The sequence below is a fragment of the Strigops habroptila genome, chromosome 5, assembly GCF_004027225.2.
Source record: "Strigops habroptila isolate Jane chromosome 5, bStrHab1.2.pri, whole genome shotgun sequence".
NCBI lineage: Eukaryota > Metazoa > Chordata > Aves > Psittaciformes > Psittacidae > Strigops > Strigops habroptila.
In genome coordinates this window covers 80,185,340-80,208,165 of record NC_044281.2, presented here as the reverse complement: position 1 = coordinate 80,208,165, position 22,826 = coordinate 80,185,340, and the positions used below count along the sequence as shown (strand labels likewise).

At 41.6% G+C, this 22,826-nt stretch overlaps 1 protein-coding gene across 2 annotated transcripts in view; it reads right to left on the bottom strand.

The window, feature by feature from the left end:
* DOCK1 (dedicator of cytokinesis 1) overlaps positions 1 to 22,826 on the bottom strand; it is a 312,805-nt gene that overhangs the window by 227,953 nt on the left and 62,026 nt on the right. For both annotated transcript variants that reach the window (XM_030486111.1, XM_030486112.1), the window contains exons 20-25: positions 20,438 to 20,527; positions 19,831 to 19,931; positions 18,221 to 18,355; positions 14,592 to 14,700; positions 2,846 to 2,916; positions 954 to 1,060 (exon numbers count right to left, since the gene is read on the bottom strand). In XM_030486111.1, the coding sequence (XP_030341971.1) occupies positions 954 to 1,060; positions 2,846 to 2,916; positions 14,592 to 14,700; positions 18,221 to 18,355; positions 19,831 to 19,931; positions 20,438 to 20,527 (613 nt within the window). The remainder of the gene's footprint in view (positions 1 to 953; positions 1,061 to 2,845; positions 2,917 to 14,591; positions 14,701 to 18,220; positions 18,356 to 19,830; positions 19,932 to 20,437; positions 20,528 to 22,826) is intronic.

The window sequence follows — 22,826 nt, the reverse complement described above, 5'->3', positions numbered from 1 at the left end:
TCTAAGGCCTGCCAGTACAAAGCCAACCCACCAAGAACATTTTCTGCATTGGAACCAAAAGAGTTCATTTTATCAGCACTTCATATCCTGTGGTCCCATCATTTTTGATCTGACAGAAGAACCCTTACACATTTCCTTTATTACTGAACCATTGCCCATTTCCTTCCTGATTACCTCCTTCTGACAGCACATAAACAGTTTAGGTTAGTTTAACTGAGTCATCTAGAGAAAGAATAAAATGTTTCACCTCATAGGAAGAGATCTGTAAGACAAGTGCTTGAAGTTAGCTTTCACTGGCCCACTCATGTAAGAGGATAAAATAAGCAACATGAATGAACAGCACACTCAGAACTTTGTATGTTGGTTTACTTCAGCCAGGGAAAACTTAAAAGGAGAGAATGATGATTCAGAAAGAGGACATGAAAAATTCCATTTTCTCCATAGAAGTTCACCAAAAACAAAAGCTGAATTTATAGCTTTTGGTAAAATATATCAAAGTTTAAACACATGCCAAGAACATGGGATGCTCAGGGCCCTTTATAAATTCAAAATGACAAGTTTTTGCTTTCTTAGAACCCTGGAATGGTTTGTGTTGGAAGGGACCTTAAAGCTCATCCAGTTCCCACCCCCTGCCACGGGCAGGGACACCTTCCACTAGAGCAGGTTGCCCAAGCCCCTGTGTCCAACCTGGACTTGAACACTGCCAGGGATGGGGCAGCCACAGCTTCTCTGGGCAACCTGTGCCAACACCTCACTTCTTTATGATTTACAACCTGCATTAAGCATCAATTAACATTTTCTCATCTATTTTAAATCTTCTTGTTTTTCTAACGGAAGAACCTTAATTGGGTCCAACCTCCACTATGTTCAGCAGCAAGGACAAATCTGCACTAGTAGAGGTCTGCAGACAATGAATAATTTGCCAGTTTAATGGTTGCAAAGGTCCTGCTTACCGTGCTGCGTGAAGAGATCGCTGTGAACTATTTCTATCAGGCAGTACAGCTTCTGGATTGTGAGCCGGCTAACAGGAACATTGAGAATGAATTCAGTGAAGAGTTTGCTATAAACAAAGGGACAAGTAAAAATATATTAATCTCTACAAAATACATAAAAAAAATCCAGCAGCACAGAAGAAGATAAACAACTACATACTTCTGGGACAAACAAGCTCTTTTTCCAGATGTAAAAGAGTTAGACAGGAATTTTAGTGCAACATGAATTGTCTGTAATCACAGAATCCCAGCCTGGTTTGTGTTGAAAAGGACCTTAAAGCTCATCCAGTTCCAACCCCCTGCCACGGGCAGGGACACCTTCCACTAGAGCAGGTTGCTCCAAGCCCCTGTGTCCAACCTGGCCTTGAACACTGCCAGGGATGGGGCAGCCACAGCTTCTCTGGGAAAAGTCTGTGCCAGCGCCTCAGCACCCTCACAGGGAAGAGCTTCTGCCTCAGAGCTCATCTCAATCTCCCCTCTGGCAGGTTAAAGCCATTCCCCTTCGCCTGTCCCTACAGGCCCTTTATTTTTTTGTGCCCTTCTTTTGCCCTCTCCCTTTTATCTCATCTTTACAGTCTTCTCCCATGTTTCATTTCAGGCTTTAGATTTTAATTTTCATTTGTCTGTGCTGTTAGCTCTTTACTTCAATCCTTACATACCACTAATGGAACAATACATGAACCATATAAGCCAAAAACACAAAACAAAGTGATAATGTGTTACACACTTCCAATAAGAAACAAACACAATTTAGGATAAGAAGGTACCATCACACTCATCAGCTGAACACGCAGATAATACAGATTTTTAAAAGACTTGGCAATAGTTTTGCAGCACTTCCTAAAATATTGTGGTTTTGTTTCTCCCGTTAAGAATTCACTTCTGGGTATTATTCAATCTCAATTTAAATACTCTAAGTGACAGAAAAACTGGAGTGCTTGAGGTGGAACAGGCCAACTCTGGTTATTTTCATTTGGTGTCTTTTCCCAGTACTTTTGCTAACACATATAAAAGCTGTGATTGAATCCAGAAACTCCACAGTAAAGATGTTCTCCCTAAGCCCACAGGAAGCAGCAGTGTACATGTAAAGAACTTCACAGCACAGGCAAGGAAAAGCTAAATGCCAGGTTCCTCAGTCCACTGGAATGTTAGACTAGGACTATACTTATCTATTTTATTTCCACTTCATCCTTTTTTTCCTCATTTTGATACCTCAGAACACAGAAATAAAACCAGACAATATATAGAAGGGTTTGTGCAATCAAATTACGTAAAAAAGGGGGTTTTAACTTTATTGCTTTGTAATTACCCTGTGAAGGAGAAACTGTTCTTTTTTACCTTTAAGTTAAAAGTTCTCTTGAAATACTAGTTTTGATTTGGTTTCTCTATTTTTTTTGTTCTAACATCTTCCTCTTACCCTTTCTCTATTTACTAACAACATTCCTGTGTCCATGAGCTACTGAAATGTCAATCCAGCAATAGGGTTCACTGAACAGAGTTCTTCTTTACATTAAATTTACACTTGAAAGAGCGAAGCATCAAGTTTTGCTGTCAGTTGCCTGATTGATAATTCTTGCTATCTCATGACATGACTGTAGTCAATAGGACTGCAAAGTTTGTCAGGACATTTGTCAAACCTTGATGCAGTACACGTCACATAAAAACACGCTATTTGTGTAGCCCTACAAATATTTGCAAGGGAAGAAAGGTACTAAACCAAAGTGATAAAGCATCTCAGGTGATCGTTTCATTGCCTCTGTATATGTTTCTATTAATATGTGTATATATATATATGCATGCAAAATAAAGATGTATACAAAGCTCACACTCTGCATTTCATTAACTGTACTCACCTCAGTTCTTTTGGATCAAATACTAATTTCACATCATTGACAATAGCTGGCAAGTATTTAAGTGCTGCCCCCTAAGAAAAACAACAAATAAACAAGATTGAGATTCATGTCTTTAAAGGCAATGTGAAAACTGCACAAAGAGAATCACACAAGAGTAGGTTGTTCTGGCTTCACTATTCTCTGCAGCTTCACCTGAACCCGTGTGCCCTGCTCTTGGCAGATTCTTCCAGGCGTAAGCTACCTGAGCTGAAACTCAGTGAATATGGAACTTTATGATTTAACAGATTTAAAAGAAGAAAAAGGCATGAAACATAAGTAAGCTGGCAAAACTGACAACATAGACTGAAATTAGAGACTTTTAAGATCCGTTCTTTACAACATGCTATAGAAACCTTTTGGTTTATTGGTACACAACCACAGAATCCTAGAACAGTGTGTGTTGGAAGGGGCCTTAAAGCTCATCCAGTTCCAACCCCCTGCCACAGGCAGGGACACCTTCCACTAGAGCAGGTTGCTCCAAGCCCCTGTGTCCAACCTGGCCTTGAACACTGCCAGGGATGGGGCAGCCACAGCTTCTCTGGGAAAAGTCTGTGCCAGCGCCTCAGCACCCTCACAGGGAAGAGCTTCTGCCTCAGAGCTCATCTCAATCTCCCCTCGGGCAGGTTAAAGCCATTCCCCTTGGCCTGTCCCTACAGGCCCTTGTCCAAAGCCCCTCTCCAGGTTTCCTGGAGCCCCTTTAGGCACTGGAGCTGCTCTAAGGTCTCCCCTTCAGGAGCCTTCTCTTCTCCAGGCTGCCCCAGCCCAGCTCTCTCAGCCTGGCTCCAGAGCAGAGCTGCTCCAGCCCTCGCAGCATCTTCGTGCCCTCCTCTGGACTCATGCCAGCAGTAGCAAATGTTCTACCTAAGAAACATTAAGGCAGAAGTCTTTGGTTTTACTCTTATGCTTATTAGCTCATATTTAGCAGTAGCTGTTAAAAGTAGCAAGAGCCACAGGGACACAGAGTCAAGGAGCATTGCCTTGTCTGTATGTAGAAAACCACAGAAAATCACACTTTTCTGCCTCAACCCTGGTCATTTTCAATTAAATTCCACCCTCCTTGAATGCCAGGTCAATTGTTTGATTACAGTCACAAAGATAACCTCAAGTAGCCAGCGTGGGAAGCTTGCCAACACTTGCTAATCACTTCTGACAAGAGCAAAACCCTCAAACATGTCAATAGGTTAGATGCAGATTTCAAGAGTGTCCTGGTTTTTATTCATAGGCCATTTAAATTGTCAAGCTCCATCATCCAACATATCCATGTAGGCTTAAAGGGCTAGTTCCATGCTCAGAAATCGAGCCCATAACTGTATTTATGCAAATAGTCCCTTTATGTACAGGCTTGTGTGTTCTGATGGATGAGGACTCTAATGACCAGTTATAAACCGCAGCCATCGCTGGGTTTTTATTTGCTTATCATTCAAATGCGTGTAGCAATAAATGTTTAGTAACACACACTAAAAGAGAGCTTGCATTTTATATCTTGAATTCAAATTTCACACTGAGCTGGCGCAATCATTAAAATTAACACTTTAACAGCTTCCATCAAGTACTAGCAGGTAAAACTATTTACAACATCAATTTAAAGCCTGTAGTTACAACAATTATCAGCAATTTAGCTTCTACTTTATGGACTAAGCAATTAAAGTTTAATAACTTAAAATGTAAAGGAATTTGTGGAAGTGTTTTCCCTATTTCCAATCACAACTGACTTCATTATATGACAGGCAGTATCATCAGACAAGTAGGCTCTGCAGCCACGTGATTCAATCTGTATCTGTGTAATCCAGAGGTCCACTAAAAGAGCCTCTTGTCGATATTAACTCTTGTCATAGAACAACTCTCATTGTAGGTTTTACTCTGTTAGAAGCCGCAGCTGAAAGTAGATCTTTCAGTAGCAGTAGCACAGTTGCAATGCTGGTTATTCCCAGGGTATTGGAACACAGAAGTGAGGCATATTAAATTCAGCAGATATAAAACCTGTTCTCATGTTTTCATGTAACATCAGGAAAAGAAAACCAAATAAGCAATCTGGTTTATTTTTTTCCCTGCTGAAAGAAGTTAAATTCGATTACTTTCCATCTGGACAAAGGTTCAAACTCCTCATTTCTGCAAGAAGGACATGGCAAACAAAATCAAAATCTTCATTTCACAGTTCCACGGTGATGCCCGAGACACTTGAAAATTCAAACCAACATTAGAGCAAACACAATAATGAAGAACCTTCATGCTTTGATTTTTAATCAAACAGGTTTTCGCAATGATTCCCGTGTGATCACATCACATACACAGCTGGAAATAGCAGTCAACTGACTCAGTCAATAATTACACATAGTTCTGAGCTGGGCTGCAATAAAAATTTTACTGCCCAAAAGGGCTTCTCTCTTTGGAAAGCAAGTGAGAAATTATCACTGCTCTTACCAGGTTACAAAGTCATTCAGCCTTAAGTACCACAAAGCACACAACTAGCAAAGGGGTTGAATAAAAAGGAGGGAAAGCAGAAAAAAGACAGTGCACCATATGAATAACAGCTCTATTTTCCCTTTTTGGTGAGTTAAACTTCCTTGTACACTCACTGTTATACTGACTGTTGGGATATTATTGGATGTTTTTTCCTGGGATGTGATTCACATGCAAGCCAAGGATCAGCAAGATGACAACAAGTGCACATCAGCCTGCAAGCTAACTCCAAGCACATCTCCTCCCTTACTCCTCCCTCTCCCCACCACACACAACCTTACACACTTACATCTTATTTCCCCTTTATGAATATCATAGCTATGGATAAAAGTTACTATACCACAGCCAAAGAGCATCCATATGAGAACCACCATTAACTGACACTTAATATATGAACCATCTGCCAATACAACCTATTGAACTGCGAAGTCAATGGGCGTAGTGCTTCAAGGATACCCTTCTAAACTATAAGAAAAGGCAATTAAGCATGCCAAGAAATAAAACTAAGTGAGAATAAGAAGGTCCAGAAAAGTCAAAGCTTTGCCTTAAACAGAATAAAATTAAGCAATAATTGATGGCCACAGCTCTCTGCACAGGCCATACAGAGGACAAAATTCCAAGGTTTTATCATTGCAACTTATTCCTTAAATCATCACAACCACCTCTCCAGAGCAGCCAACCTTCGCAACCTTTAAGATAAATTCATTGATGTGCTTGTAATGACTGAACTGCTAATCATTGAACTTCTTCAGAGCTGGCAGTGAGATAACACAGGGGATTTTCGTGTTGAAGAAACACATACAGTGATGGCCCATATCAAAAGATCAGTTGGGGAAAAAAGAAACCTCTAGATATGATAAGAAGGGCAAAATATAAATAAGACCGTGTCCAACAGACATGTTATTTCTCCTGGTGGTCCCTCTGAACATCGGTTCACTGCCATGGCTCTTTTCTACCTGATGGTGCATTTCCAGTCAGATTTAATGAGACAAGAATGGATAAGGAATGGGCTCTACCAAGGGAAAAACTAGCACATTCTTCAGATCTAAAGGTCCTAGAAATTTCTAACACTAAGTAAACTTCACATGACTGAGTAAGCTTCATTTATTTTTTGGAACAACAAAAAGAATCCCAAAATCCCTAACTGCTAGAACTACGCGGAGGAGCTGCCTTACAGAACAGCACCCAAGATTCTCATTCCTCCATGAAGGTAAGGCTGGTGAGGTGCTGGCACAGGGTGCCCAGAGAAGCTGTGGCTGCCCCATCCCTGGCAGTGTTCAAGGCCAGGTTGGACACAGGGGCTTGGAGCAACCTGCTCTAGTGGAAGGTGTCCCTGCCCGTGGCAGGGGGTTGGAGCTGGATGAGCTTTAAGCTCCCTTCCAATCCAAACCAGTCTATGATCCTATGGTGATTCTATGGAGATAGGCATCTACCAGCAGTCCTCCCAGAAAGAGATGGGAGGACAGTTCCACACCTCCTCTTCATGTCCTTAGGCAAATATAAGTTCCTCAGTTTTCAGGTTTGGAACTCCCACCAAGGCCCCAGCAATCTGAATCCCTCCTCACTTATATCAGAAGTGACTTTAAGCTACTTAGGAAGGAAACCCTAGTTTCCTGTAGGACACGGCGTAAGCCTGTCCTCCGAGCCCAGCTCCCATCAAGCCCTCCATAGTTTTAAGTTTAGGAAAGACAACAGACAGACTAGTATTCCCGTGGAGTCTACTTCTGCAAACCTTTATGTTTGCTGGAGATGGCTTCACTTATGAAACGCAGCATTACTTTATGCATTTGGTCACCAGCACCCAAAGTCACCTAGTCCACCTTTTGAAAAGCCATGCAGATTATAGTTTAAACACTGACAATCCAACACCATAGCAAGCCATGAAGAACATATCTATACAGAACTGAATATTCTCAGAAACATGTTTAAGAAGCACTGCGAGATTAGTACAAATACAGCTAATTTCATATGCTGCTTGGAGACAGATCTTAAATCTGGTCTGTCTCAAAGGCAGAAAGTGATGCTGCAGTGTGTGCATTCAGCAAGTGCTGTTTGCAAGCATCTCCATTACTATGTCACATCTGGTAGCACTTAGTACATCTGAAAGCTTGTGGAGTAACATAAATTACATACTCTTAAAAATTTTACCACACTTGAACTAACACTCTTGTGTATTAACACAAAGCTACACTAAAAGGGGACCAAAAATATGGCACTATATTCATAGAATCCTAGAATGGTTGGGTTGGAAGGGACCTTCAAGATGACAGAATCAGCCAGGTTGGAAAAGACCTTTAAGATCATGAAGTCCAACCATTACTAATTCCACTCCCTGCTGCTCACGCTCTGGGGGTGCAGCCCAGCACACGGGGGGGTTCTGGGCTCAAGCACTCACTGAAGCCGGGTCATGGGGAGCTTCTCCTCACCCAACACCCCCAAGTCCTTCTCCTCAGGGCTGCTCCATCCAGTCTCCCCCAGCCTGTGTTTGTGCTGGGGATTGCCATGAAGTTGCACCCTGATATTGCACCCCAGCATCCTTCTATCACTTGGCAGAAGACAAATTGTCTGCACAAACACTTCTTTGTCATATGAAAGCACACTAACGTAACATAGGGTTGCCTTCTGAAGTAGCTTAAAGTCACTTCTGATATAAGTTTGGATAACAGGCAAACACTGGGAATTTTACTCATTTACTTTTGTTTATTACACAGTTGAGAACACGGAGTAATCTCTTCATCAATACAAACCAGAAATTACTACTGTGATACTAACAATAGTCACTGGTAAATGAAAACAAAGCAGTACAGGGTACTGCAAAGCAGTCTTGCAACAGCACAACATTCTTTTATCCCATTCTTGGGTTTATACTGACAAGGAATGACAAAAAAAATAGTAACCAAAGCTTTTCTCCAGTAGTTATTTAAGCAAACTGCAATAGCAACTTAAGGTTGTCATTAGATTGAAAAATGAGGTATTAAAGGAAATGTATTCCAAATAGCATAGTAGAGTTTCCCTAGGATTTAAGCTCGTCTCTTTGTACTACATAAAAGCAAAACTACTTCATTTGAAAGTGACATTTTCTGAAGACATTCATTTCAAACTGCACACCCAGTGCAGTTTGGATTTTATGTCAAAATTAGGCATAAAATCCTTGCCAAATACAGCATATTCTTATGAACTCTCTCATTTGATGAAGCAGTAACTTGTTTTACCTGCCTCGACTTGAATAGGATTTTAATGTTAATTTTCATCTTTTGTGTCATTCAACACAAAGCACCAATCTTTTACCCAAGCATTATCCTGATGCCATCCTGTGAAGCTTATCCAGCCAAATCTAGCCCTGTCAGCAGCTGGATGAAACAATATCCAGGAATGCCTAAATTTGTGAATTGCCCTAATCTACAGCAGTCATTTGTTCCAAATCACAACTGCACCAGTGCCTCCAGCCCAAAACCAGTGTAAAACAGCACAAAGCATTATCACCAGCAAAGTGGCCTTGCGCTCTTCTATAGATTGCATTTGTTCCCAGTGTAACAGACTTTCCCACATAGGTTCTAAGAGACAACAGAAGCCTCAATTCACAGTTGCATTTTGTTACCCAACTCATTTTAAACGATGGTTATGAAATAATCAACCTGTTGGAAAAGCTTTGCAGACTAAAGCAGTCTCTTTCTTTTCTTCTAGGTATCTCAGCGGCTTGTATTGTATTTCCCTGTCTTCATTTAAATGTTTTTCTGTGGCTTTCGGAATAAATGCTTAATATTAGAGTAGGAAAAAGCACAGCACGGATACTGAGAAATATGCATCGTGTGTTAAAAGTGACAAGGATTATTGAAAAACCACATACACATAAGAGAATTTGCATTAGTGAAATGTAATCACCTTCCACCCCGGCTCTGTGGTCGCATTATGGGGTAAGTTTACATACACATCTACTCTATCAAGACTATTTAAAGCACAGAGAACTTGTCTTTTTCCAGTCATCCTGAGCAGCAGCACAAAGTCACACGTAACAGCAAACATTAGAGCATGCTGCAAGAACCCTGCTGAGAATCATTCAGCTCCCTCCTCCAAAGCCAGCCGAAATCAGACAGTCCTCATCAATCTGATGCAGCTGGCTCAGCTGCCCTTGTTTCCAAGAGATGCAAGAATAAATTACCAGGAAACATTTGCATTTTTATCTCAACTTGAAGCATCATGTTAGGCTTCAGCTGAGCTCCTGCTTAAACACTGAAAGGTTAAGGGAGTAATTGTCACACACCGATTAGTAGAAAACAGGAAGAAAACCAGGATAGCTCACTCCATTGGAACCATTAAAAACATGAGCACGTACCAAATGCTGCACACCTTAACTTCAACAGGGGAAGTTCAGGTTAGAGATAAGGAAGAAGTTCTTCACTGTGAGAGCGCTGAGGCCCTGGCATGATGAATGACAGTAACAGTTTGAGAAGTAGAGAGCTTACACATTGTTTTTTTCCAGTACCAGTTTGATTTTAAGAATTACTGCATTAAATCATAGAATCCCAGCCTGGTTTGTGTTGGAAGGGACCTTAAAGCTCACCCAGTCCCAAGCCCCTGCCACGGGCAGGGACACCTTCCACTAGAGCAGGTTGCTCCAAGCCCCTGTGTCCAACCTGGCCTTGAACACTGCCAGGGATGGGGCAGCCACAGCTTCTCTGGGCAACCTGTGCCAGCGCCTCAGCACCCTCACAGGGAAGAGCTTCTGCCTCAGAGCTCATCTCAATCTCCCCTCTGGCAGGTTAAAGCCATTCCCCTTGGCCTGTCCCTACAGGCCCTTGTCCAAAGCCCCTCTCCAGGTTTCCTGGAGCCTGTTTAGGTATCGAAAGGCCACAGTAAGGTCTCCCTGGAACCTTCTCTTCTCCAGGTTGAACAATATTCTTGATTTTGCTTTCTGAAAGGTTGAAACCGAAGTCAGGTTTGCAAAGGAGCTACAGATATAAATTCTCCCCTATACCATGAAGTTTTGAATAGCTACAAAGATACAAATTCAGAGTGTCTTTTTGTGCTCTAAACCCTTAAATCTGTGTACGACTCTCTCAGTTTTCTTTTGAGGAAATTTTAATTTTAAATGTACCCAAAACCTTGAAAAGTTCAGAAAAGGGGCAATTTAAATGCAAAAACATTAAGGAACTGAAGACTTGAGCTACAGTCAGAAACAAGCCATTGGCTTTCACAAGGACATAAACATTTGAATAGATAAAGAGCAATTCTTGCTAAGAAGTTAAGACTAAAGCTATTCATTCTCTCCTGTGCAGTGTCAGCTTGAAGGCTACTCTTAACAGATAGGCTGGGGAAAAGCAGAATTCAGGATAACCAGCTCAAAGAGGAAAGTTTCCAACATTCCACAAGAAACCTTCCAGTGGCAGTTCTGCTTCCTGTTGATAAACTATCAAGAGAGATTACGATTTATACAAGGAGAAATAGAAATATTCTAATGTATGAATTAAGCATCTCTCTCTTAATGTGAAGCACCTTCATTTTCTGTGTAGGTCTTTTCAACTTCTTATCTCTCCAAACAGACTGATTTTGTATACGCTTGTTTAGCTTCCCCAATATATATTAAAACCAGTAAAACAGGCTTTAAACTGCTACAGCTAGATCTACTGATCTTAGCTGCACAACACAGGGACCTAGAAATCTATCTGCTGATCTTCATTAGTTTCTATACAGCTTCAACAGAGTAGCCAACAGCACAAGAAGTGTTCACTGTGTCACACTAATGGTTTGTATAGCCCAGGACTGTACAACGATGGCCACAGGAGGTGCCTTTTGGTTTTGGTGGCCCATTCCCCTTCCTGGTTCTCTCCCCAGCATCCTTTCGAGACTGCATGTCCACCACCCTTCCAGAACATCCATGGACTTGTGGTCTGCAAATGTGCATACCCTCTTCCTGGGCTTGCTGCCACTGTGTGTCTCCATCACCCCCTGCAACAGCAGGCTTCAGGAATGAAATGATTTTATTCATTTTACATAAAGCTCCTACTGATGTCAGTGAGTGGACCCTATTTCTTGTACTGTGGGATTTGGTGCAGAAGTGTTTCACAGACCTCTCACTAGTGAAATGCACCATTCCCAATCCTGGTCCTCTGTATCCCCTTATTTCCTGAGGTACAGAGACCAGAACAGCACCTGACATGCAAGATGTGGATCCAACCACAAAATCACAGCCTTGGCTTGTTCTCACTGTCCTCCTGGCTGACACCCAACACCCTGTTGCTTCTTCGGTTGCCACTGCACATGGAACCAATGACCCTGGAAAGCTGTCAGTTATGGCTCCATGGTGTCCTCCCCAGACTGCAACTGTCAGCTTCAAGTGGAGCATCACACAGGGATTAATCCACTCTTCCCAAGATGCCCTGGTTTATATTTGTCTCCCTCACAGCTTAAATTTCAGCATGGTCAGGGGTCCTTCTGATGTGCCGCAGGATTAGCATGGCGCTTAACTGCCAGCTCCACATCATAGAATCATGGAACGGTTTGTGTTGGAAGGGACCTTAAAGCTCATCCAGTTCCAAGCCCCTGCCACAGGCAGGGACACCTTCCACTCAATCAGGTTGCTCCAAGCCCCTGTGTCCAACCTGGCCTTGAACACTGCCAGGGATGGGGCAGCCACAGCTTCTCTGGGAAAAGTCTGTGCCAGCGCCTCAGCACCCTCACAGGGAAGAGCTTCTGCCTCAGAGCTCATCTCAATCTCCCCTCTGGCAGGTTAAAGCCATTCCCCTTGGCCTGTCCCTACAGGCACTTGTCCAAAGCCCCTCTCCAGATTTCTTCTCGGTCCCTTTAGGTACTGGAAGGCCACAGACAAAGATGCTGAATGAAGCCTCTAACGTCACATCCACTTCACACAGTTACTGAAACCCTCCCAGGACTCCCACATCTTTGCCAGTCAAGATGTACACAAGCCCTACTCACTCCCTCTCAAAAAAACCCCCACGTTCATCCACCTATTCAACAATTTTCTTCTTTGTACCAGAAGGACACATTTCCAGTTCCTGAAAAAGCTGCAGTGCTTCAGTGGATATTTGAACATAATAAAAGCAATTCCACAAGCTGCAAAAAGCCAATACTAACAATTATGTGTTCTAAGAGCTAAGTAATTAGAGTCCAAAGAAGATGAAATCAATGAATAATAAATGAAAGGTTGTCAAGGCTTCTGAAATGCATCCACAAGCACACTTCTCAGACAACCCCACACTGGCTCATCTGTCAATGCCTCATCTCCCCGTGTACTTCACATAGGCAAATGCAGACAGCAGATGTGCTCTACTGTCTGAACGTGAAACAACACATGGGCTAGGGCAGACACTGCTGTAGTGTCATCTCTCTAGCCTTTCCTGGGAAGTTTGTTGTCTTTTCCTGAATCTCGGGTGAAGAAAACCCAATCTATTTTGGAGGGTATTAATCTATTTAATTCTTTTAAGGCATAAACTGTTGAATAAGAAAAAAAGCTCATGTTCATCTGCCTTCACATCTGCCTTCTTGGAGTAGGCCTCACAAATGATCTCAGGAAAATAAACCTTACATTTAATGCTGGTAATCTGAAAACATTCTATTTGTAAAGCACCAGCTAGCACACTCCAAGTCACTAACTCAAACTTATCCATTTGCATTCAGGGCTTTGTCAATGGAATGAAAATACAGCTTTCCTGAAACTTGTAACACTGCTATTTTGTGATCAGATGATACTGTCTCCGTCTCCCTTCCACCAAATAATCAAACTCAGCAGCTTTATCCCCACTATTTGTGTTGTGTGCTCAGCATGATGTTACTAGCCTAAGACCTGCAGGCACTCAGCTACAATGGACCTGTGTCTTTGACTTGGGTGTTCTCCTGCTCTACTTATCCCTGCTCCCTTCGAGAGGAACCTGTTGAACTGGTACAGTATTTGCCCCTCTCTTTGCCACCCAGCTGCTGTAGAATATTCTTCTAACACACAACCATTGCACATCTGAGCAGGAGGAGTCATACTGTCAAACTGTCCCCAAATTCAACCCCAGTTGTTAGCACCTTTGTGATCACCATCTTTCAACTGATTCAGTATGGCTAGGTCAAGAGTTACGTCCTTTTAGAAAAGCTATTTGGAACCATGAGGAAAACTTCATGGTGTAGCTTATCAAACACATGTATGACAGGCTCTGTACTTCTCCATGGTGAAGGAGATTCATTAACAGAACACGAGACTGGTACTGACACAATGACCTTAGACTCCCAGGTACAAAAACCTACCAGTCCTTTTATTCAGTGCTTCTAGCCTCTGACATCAACACCCATGTTCACTTGAGGTCAGAGACCACATTCCCAATTCCACAAGCCAGTCAAGATGACCAAAAGCAGATACTGTTTTAAAGGGACAAAAGAAGAGGGGTGAGAGGTGAAGTTTGCAGTCTGACTCATTACTGATTTTCCATTAAAAATACGTATTAGAGCCTAAGATACTATATTCAAGTTCCTGAATAGCCTAAGATGTCATAGAATCCTAGAATCCCAGACTGGTTTGTGTTGGAAGGGACCTCAAAGCTCATCCACCTCCAACCCCTGCCACGGGCAGGGACACCTTCCACTAGAGCAGGTTGCTCCAAGCCCCTGTGTCCAACCTGGCCTTGAACACTGCCAGGGATGGGGCAGCCACAGCTTCTCTGGGCACCCTGTGCCAGCGCCTCAGCACCCTCACAGGGAAGAGCTTCTGCCTCAGAGCTCATCTCAGTCTCCCCTCTGGCAGGTTAAAGCCATTCCCCTTGGCCTGTCCCTACAGACCCTTGTCCAAAGCCCCTCTCCAGGTTTCCTGGAGCCCCTTTAGGCACTGGAGCTGCTCTAAGGTCTCCCCTTCAGGAGCCTTCTCTTCTCCAGGCTGGCCCAGCCCAGCTCTCTCGGCCTGGCAGTGCATAAGTGCACAAGAACATGAGGATCTACACTGCCATCTGCATCTTAAAGATAATGCCTTAAAAATACCTTAATGTTAAGGTTATACAAGTTAAATAAGCTCCCTTAAAAGAGAACTTAAGTTCTCTTTTAAAAATCAAAGTGAGGTAGTTGCAGCAATTTAAGTAAACTTACCTGTTCAAAGCACATTCTTTAGTCACCAACCCTTCACTAGAAGCACTAAGTATTAACCATGTTTGAAGTAAAATACTTATGGGCACAAACACAAGCATACACCTCATGGACCACCTACCTGTGGTTTAGGATGCCAAAGTAAAGGCAAGATGGGGATTTGTAGAGTACGTACCTTCACTATGACAGTCTGATCAGAGATGCTGCTCATCATCTCATTGATGGACTTAAAGAGCTGCAGCAGAGACTCCCTGAAGTCTGCTTCTCCTTTGTTTTCATACAGTCTGAAAGAGAATTAGGTTCCATAAGCACAATCCAACTAAAATGGAAAGAGAGTTTTAATTTTGTTTTCAAATGACATAATAATTTGTTGCATTACTCATGTGTTTTGAAGTTCAAGAATATCTACAAGTCTCTCCACTGAACCAAGAGTTTCCTTTCACAAACAGCAATAAAGACAAGTCAGACAGACTGAGCTGGGCCAGCAGGAATAGCAGATTCTTGTTTTCAAGCTTCCCATGCGAAATGTCACATCCAGTATTGTCTCTGCCTTCAAGTCACAGTGAATCCCTCAGCACTGCCTCAATTCCACGTGCCCACACAGCAGTGGGATAGAGCCTCTTGCCCCTGCACAACAGTGAGCAGATGTCTGGGAGGCCCAATGCCAAGCAGCCCTCTGATGATGAAGCCAGAAAGCATGCAGACAACTTGCCAGCAATCATTAAAATCTACCAATGGCCTGAGGTGAATGACTTTAAGCTTCGTGGAAGATAAAAAAGAAAGCCTAGCAACCCATTATTGGCTAGAAAACCCACATTTTCTTCTATGGGAAGGGAACACTGAAGTTCATTTCAACTCTCATTCCTGGCTCGCTAAACTGAACTAGTTAAGCAGTTTCCCCATACAGTCAGTACAGATGTCACAGCAGAATGACTATTCCATAGCTCAAGTTCAAAAGGCAAGTCTCTATGCCTTCAGGGGGATTTCTTAGAGCTGAGCTGCCCATAGGGACCCCTCTCTCACTCTTTCTCTCCACCAGATGGTTTCAGGGGGATAAAATCTGTCCTGAGACACGTGAGCAATACTAAAGCCAAAAAACATCCAGCCAAGCTGAAGAACTTGGTCCACTGGTTCAGCACAGCACAGGAATGAACGTTCCTGAAACACTCTTGGATATTTTGAATGCAGAATGATCTCTGCTTCAGGTGTAGGATGAGGTAATTCCTATTATGAAATGGGAAAGGAGAAGACCACTAGCTCCACATAAACCCTTTACATGTTTTTCCTCCCCTCTGGCAGTTGGTACAACTCGCCTACATAAGGGCTGTTGTAAACACACTTCTTTAACCTCAGCTACACAGATTTAACGTGACACTCCCAAAAACCAGTGCTTAAAAGAAGCCAAGGAGAATCTGGCATCCAGGTCAAATCTTAACAGGAGTTTTTATCATGGAATCCTAGAATGGTTTGTGTTGGAAGGGACCTTAAAGCTCATCCAGTTCCAGCCCCCTGCCACGGGCAGGGACACCTTCCACTAGAGCAGGTTGCTCCAAGCCCCGTCCAACCTGGCTGAACCACCTATCACAGGAGGAAAGGGGTTTACCTTAAGGTAAAACATGGAATTCAGAATGTTCTTGATGCTTTACACTGAAACTAATATGTATCATTTTTAATGCTGTGTTCATAAACCTTTGGGAGCCACAGGTATTAAAGAATGCTGTTTAACCAGTACACAGGGGAAATGTATGCTACAGAAAAAATATTAAACTGAGCTATTTTGCTGCACAAATTTCTATTCCCCTTTTAGGCTAAAAGTAGGGGTTATGCAGGACAAATTACTTGTGAATTCCCAATTTCATTAATGGATTTCAGGGTCCCCCTGAACGGATTAGAGAGGTGAAACTAATACCAATAGAAAGAGTAACTAAACTCGACAGTCCAATAAATCGAAGTGCTTCAAAAGAGCTTTGTTTCAAAAAGGAAATGGTAATAAAAATAAACAAGTTACTCACCAATGGGTTTCTACTGTCAGTTATTAACATATATTTATTTAACACGCCTGATAGTTGCAATGGTTTTGTGCACTATGAGAAAACCAGGATTATACCGAGTTGACCCTTTAGCACTGCCTTCAAAATGTTAAGACTGTTGTAAATGCAACACAACCACTAGGATCATTACTGAGCAAAACAAATGAAGCTATTGCTAAAGTTCACTTACAGTATTTTGCTTTTATAAACCTTGATATACTGAACAAATAGATTTGCCACCAGGCTTTAACTAGATAAGCGAGGCTTCTATGGATTTATCCAGAACTGAAGCTTGCCTGCAATCACATTACTGAAATGCTCCATATATTTAGTCCCCTACTGTATTATCAGAGTTAAAAACATGTAATATTTTTTAATAGAAGATTCTGCTGGCTCCTTGCAATTACTCAGTGAAACACTGATGATATTTCAGAAGGCTGCTCCATTCCTGCATTACAATCATTTCAAATCACACACCTCAGGCAGGATTGAAGTCTTACAGCAGAACAAATCATGGTGTCATTCAGCATTCAGGAGCTTTGCTGATTAATTCCCTGTCATTGAGAGCTGTGTCTTCCCCATGCTAAAGAACAGTGAATTAATGCTTAGCAGGAGGAAATCCAATGGCCAATACTAGAGGGTCATATTGTCTGTAAATCTAATCTGCAGCAAGGGATAATTATTTCTTTTTCTGATTTAAAGTGATTTGTAGGACCTGTAACAGTGTAAGTGACATTCAGTATTTTATGAATCTCACAGTAAGACTCCTACAGAAATAAATTACAAGCTCTCAATTAGAGATAGGTTGGTGGAATTGATAACTTCAGAGCTCTACATAAATCCCTTGTAATAAGGTTGTTACTGTCGCTAAGAAGCGGTAAAAGGATTGAATCTCAGTGAAGATGGATACATTATTAATTTGGTTTATAACTTCTTCAATATTTTGTGTATAAAACAGAGTACTGACTTCAAAATTCACCGGACAATTATTTGTGCTTGGCTTAACGGATGCATACAGACAGCACCAGCATGTTCACCATACAAGAGGTCAAGTGGGGAGCACAAAACAGGCCCCCAGCAGCCCCCTGCCACACTGGCAGGCAAAGGAAGAGCTTTCACAGAAAACCAAGTGATTCTCCTACACTCTCAAATAGATTTCTGCAGCCCTTCCTTCCTTTCCATATTCCCATCTCACTCACTGAAACTTATTGAGACTGCAAGGCCCCACAAATCCAACCACAGAATTATGGAATGGTTTGGGTTGGAAAGGACCTTAAAGCTCATTCAGTTCCAACCCCCTGCCACAGATCTCAATCTCCCCTCTGGCAGGTTAAAGCCATTCCCCTTGTCCTGTCCCTACAGGCCCTTGTCCAAAGCCCCTCTCCAGGTTTCCTGGAGCCTCTTTTGCCACTAGGAAAAGCCCAGGCCTGCATGAGGGACAGGAATGTATGAACACTCAGTACCTTCAATGTTTCAGCCACAGTACCAGACAGTTCTTAACAGAAGTTTCCCAAATAGTGGCAACCTTTATTTGTTCAGAGACCTAAACTATAGAGAGCTGAAACACATCATGATTTTGGCAGTGTAGTACTTAAAATATACATCTCTTCAGGATATCCTGGGGAATAGCTGTCTCCAGAAGTAAGTTCCAGCAACTTAAGATCTAAACCAGTGCAATATTGAGCAACTTTAACTTGTTGCGTTATAAAACGTTGGCACTTTTTGAGCAATACTGGCAATGGGAATGACAGGTTTCAGCATCCACCATACTTACTGATTGAACAATATCCTGGACCGGACTATGAACTTGAAGATGTACTCTAGAGCTTTCATAGCTTTGAAGAGTTGATCTGTGATACCACACTTCTCTGCATTATCCACGTATGTTTTTAACACTTTCGTCAGCTTTCTGTTTAAATACAAAACACACACACAAGTTACAAGCCCACGGAGAAGAATTTCAATTTTGAAAGGCTTAAAGAAAAATTATGTGCCCAAGTAGTGCCCAACAAGCTAAAAATTAATTGTACAACGAATGAACTCCTTATGTTCTTGGTTTTGCTGGTAAGTAGCTGCAAACTGTGCTTGAGTAAAAAGAAAAGACACAGACCGTAACACCATTCAACACACAAGCAATACAGCAAGTCTCAGTAAGACTTATTTTCTGCTGGATATTTAGGGAGATTCAGGTTTAAGTTATTATAAAGATGCGGCTACTAATAATAATCAAAATAATGAGAATAAATTAAATACAAACTCATTGTTAGAATTCAAAGCCATTAAATGGGAGCGTCTTCACTAAACGAGGCTTCCCCTTTACATAACTATCCCATGGATTTGGGGCTATATGTATCAAAGATGTATCTAACACCAGTTGGATATTCTCTGATTCCACATTTTAAAGTCTATCAAACTTGAAAGTGAAATAACTTTAAAAATTATAGTATTTCAGCTCCCTCCCTCCCAATGAATATCAATCACGATTCTAATGCAGCTACAAGCAATTCCATTTTAAATCATCCTGGCTACACTCTATGTTTCCACATCCACACTAAAAGTAAGTAAGTACAGCAATATACCGCTAACAGAAAAGAACACTGAGTAGACAGATATCTTGATATATGGGGATTTATTTAAATAGGAGAAACTGCCTAAGAATTTCAATAACCACTTAGATATTGCCAATGCAACATCTCCTTAAAATTGTGCAATAAAAAGCAGGGAGAGGGCAGGGATTTGTCATGCCCATGGGCACAAGTCAAGCCAGAATCCAGCAATTCCAGCATCCTCAAGCTTAACCCTGCTCCTGCCTCCCTGCATTTAAGGAGGGGAACGATGCTCTCCATGTCTACCAGTGCAAGGGCCACCTTCAGCACTCACTAACAGACCCAGATGCCCAAGGATGCTTCATCCTTTACCCTTTTGCAGCAGCAAAGAGCCTCGCCATACAGAAATCCTTAAGGCAGCCAAAATAATGGACCTTTGGGATTTTTTGTCCTTCACTGCTTCCTCCCCAAAGTGACAATAATGCAGATAATAAAGGGTAGAACATCAATTTAATGCACTAAATGGATCTCTGAAGCATCTTAAATGGACATGATTTCTTTCTCAAGTATGACTGAGAATTACTTATGAGTGTTTTCTTTGCAAAACAAATCTCAAAATCATCAAATCAACCTCTCTTATACCACAAAATCAAGACTTCCTCTTACAAATTGATCCAATGTTTTACTACTGTTATTGAAGAGGGAAAGACATATAATCCTCCCAGCCTCCCAAGCTCTATGGGCAAATTCCCAATGAACCTACAAACAAGTAGCTGCACTAACATCATCTGGAAAAATTATACAAGCTCCATTAGAAAGAGTGAGATTTGAACATTACGTGTAGGCTAACGTAGCACTGAAATGCTTCTTGATGTAGGTTTCCAAGACAGGATTAAAATGTTGAAATTTTCTGTCAGCAATCAGTCCAATGATAAATACCTGAAAAAACAACAAAACTATTGCATTAGCCTCAAAAATCCTTTAGTTTTGTGCATTCATCCACCTTTATTTTTGGAGAAGCCACATTAATAACATTAAACCACGTAGATTTTAGCTTGCAATTCTCCTCCCAATGTCTTAATATTCTCTTTTCCTGTGAAAACTTCCCATTCACAACAAAGTTTTCTGTTCTGAGCAGACACTTTGTTTCTGTCCTAAATACTGCTGTTCACCCGCTACTACTGGACTCAATTGCTTTCATCTTTTCTGGGAGGATGACATGATTCAATCCAAGCCCTTTTTGATCAAGTCCAACTGAAGCTTCAAATGTAATTTTCAGATTCAATAACTAACTAACAGCTAAGAAAATCCTTTTCATTAGTAAAGTTCCTTCAAGCCTTTACAGTTTTATTCATCAGTTTCATTTATTCATCATTACAGTAGCTATATTTTAAATATTACGCATATATCTCACATCTTAGATGATATGCACAATACAAACTTACCAAAGCATCAAACACCAACGTGTCAAATGTCTCACTCTCAGAGTTCTCCATCATTATGTTAAAAAGTGCATCCAATGTGTCTTGAAGGAACTGCAAATACATACACAGGTCATCATGTTTTACAAGAGAAATGGAATTCGGATTTCACACAGGTTTCTACAGATGTATTTGCTTTCATTTACCCATTTCACAAAGTAAAGACATTTTAAAAGTTAGCCAAAAAAAAAGGGAAAATTGAACATTCTGGTTTTCAGCAAATTATTTTTTTAGTTAAGTTGATTATCTAGACATCTGGATCACTCAAATAGAAAAGAAAAAGGTCAGAAATCACACTTGGTACACTTGAATAAGCAGTTTAATCTATTGTAGTGAATGAACAAGTATGCATTTCAAACCTCAGTTTCAACATACAGCCAACAGGATCATGCAGTTTCGTACAACTGATGTTTCAAGAGCACAAACCAGACAAGCAACCAAGTCCCATGCCAAATAAATCAAGTCACCCTCAGTAGTTTTGAGCTGAGCAATGAGCAGTGCACAGCATATCGCTTTTGATGGCTGCATCAACTCAGATCCACAAGTTCAAATGAGAGCACACATGCAGGCATGGGAAACAGAGCACACAACCTGCTGCCCCAGCCCAAACCTACACGCCTCTAGCACTGTAACACAGGAAGAGTCTTCACTAGCCAGTTGGCTGGACCCTGATCTGTGCAATACGAGAGTAAAAGCAGATTAGTGTCCGGGGATTCAAGTTAAGCAGAGGGATAAAAGACGGTTTACACGTGTAATTACAGTATTTCTTCCCAGCAACAGCAAGAAATCAATGCATGGCCCAGAGATATCCATCAACACACTCATTTTATCAGCATGGGATTCTGCATCTGAGCAGTTTCTTCCACCAGATGACAAAAATGACATGGGATCCTCAAATGAAGAGTAAGGATGGATTGTGGCCCCAGTCTGTATTTGTTTTGGCTGGGAAAAAAGGGGTTCAACATGGATTGTTCCAGCACATCTGTATCAAATGAAGTAAAAATGGGTTTTGTCTTGTAGATGAGACAAGATATAGTTGGGGAAGAACACCTGAACAAGCAGAAGGCAATTGATTCAAACTGGGTTTGTTCAGCCTAGAGAAAAGAAGACTCAAGAGAGAGCTTATCACCATGTTCCAATATATAAAGGGTGGCTACAAAGAAGACAGAGACTCCCTTTTCACAAGGAATCCCATGGGAAAGATGAGGGGTGATGGGCACAAGTTACTCCTGAGGAAATTCTGACTGGACACAAGGAAAACTTTTCCTAATGAGAACAACCAGCCACTGTAAACATTTCCCTAGGGAAGTGGTGGATTCCCCAGTGTTGGACACTGTTAAGATTGGGCTAGACAGGGTGCTGCGGCATCTAGTCTATGTCACACTTTGCTTAGCAAGGTTGGACCAGATGATCCCTGAGGCGCCTTTCAATCTGGGATTCTGATTCCTGAGATTTCAACTACAAAGAGATCTTATATACACTGGAAAACCAGCCCAACTCCCACCTTCCTTCAAAGCTTTTATCTGTTCAATGAGCCTCCTAGATCAAACATGATTCCATGATTCACTTGGACTATCTATTATAACTACAGTTAAATCTCAGGAATTAAACTCCATTTAGCAGCTCACTAAACACTGCTGAATGCCAAACATGGAGCCACAGTTCAACGGTACTAGTACCTGAAGATATAAAAATGGAAAAGCAAAATGCCTGCAGCTGATTTTAGATTCAGTTCTGGGGGAGATCCAGCTCACAATTTCACTACAGGATTTCAGTTGACAGCCTTCTCCGTCCCATTTGTTCAATTAAAGAACATGTGCAAAAGTACATTTAACCAGCAGCTGGCAGGAAGGAAAGAGAGTTTTTGAGAGAAGTTTCTGCCTTGTTTTGAAGAGAAGCAGCACTCTCAGATCCCAAACACCAAACAGTGCCTGGCTAAGTCCCTTTAAAAACAAAGGATGTTAGAAGGCCATATCGAGATCCACCAAGTTTCATTTCACATTTAGACATCATACATTGAGTTTCATTAGCAGAGTTCAAGTGTATATCCGTTCACAAGGACTTTGTGTGACAGCAAGAACACAGGATAGATGCTTTTGTTGTACATAGTAGTAGTAGGAAAACATTTCGCAGGTAGGGAGCCAGTATGAATGATTTGTAGACTATTAGTTTACCCTCCCATATTCTACAGATTCTATGCACAAATGGAGCCAGAGCCTCTGTTAAAGGGAGATAACATTTACAGTTTCCATACACTGTTGAAACAGTCCATCAGAGAATGAATGTCTTGTTCACTTATCACTAAAAAGGTCAGTCATCAGTAGACAGAGGCATTATACTGGACTTTTAAATA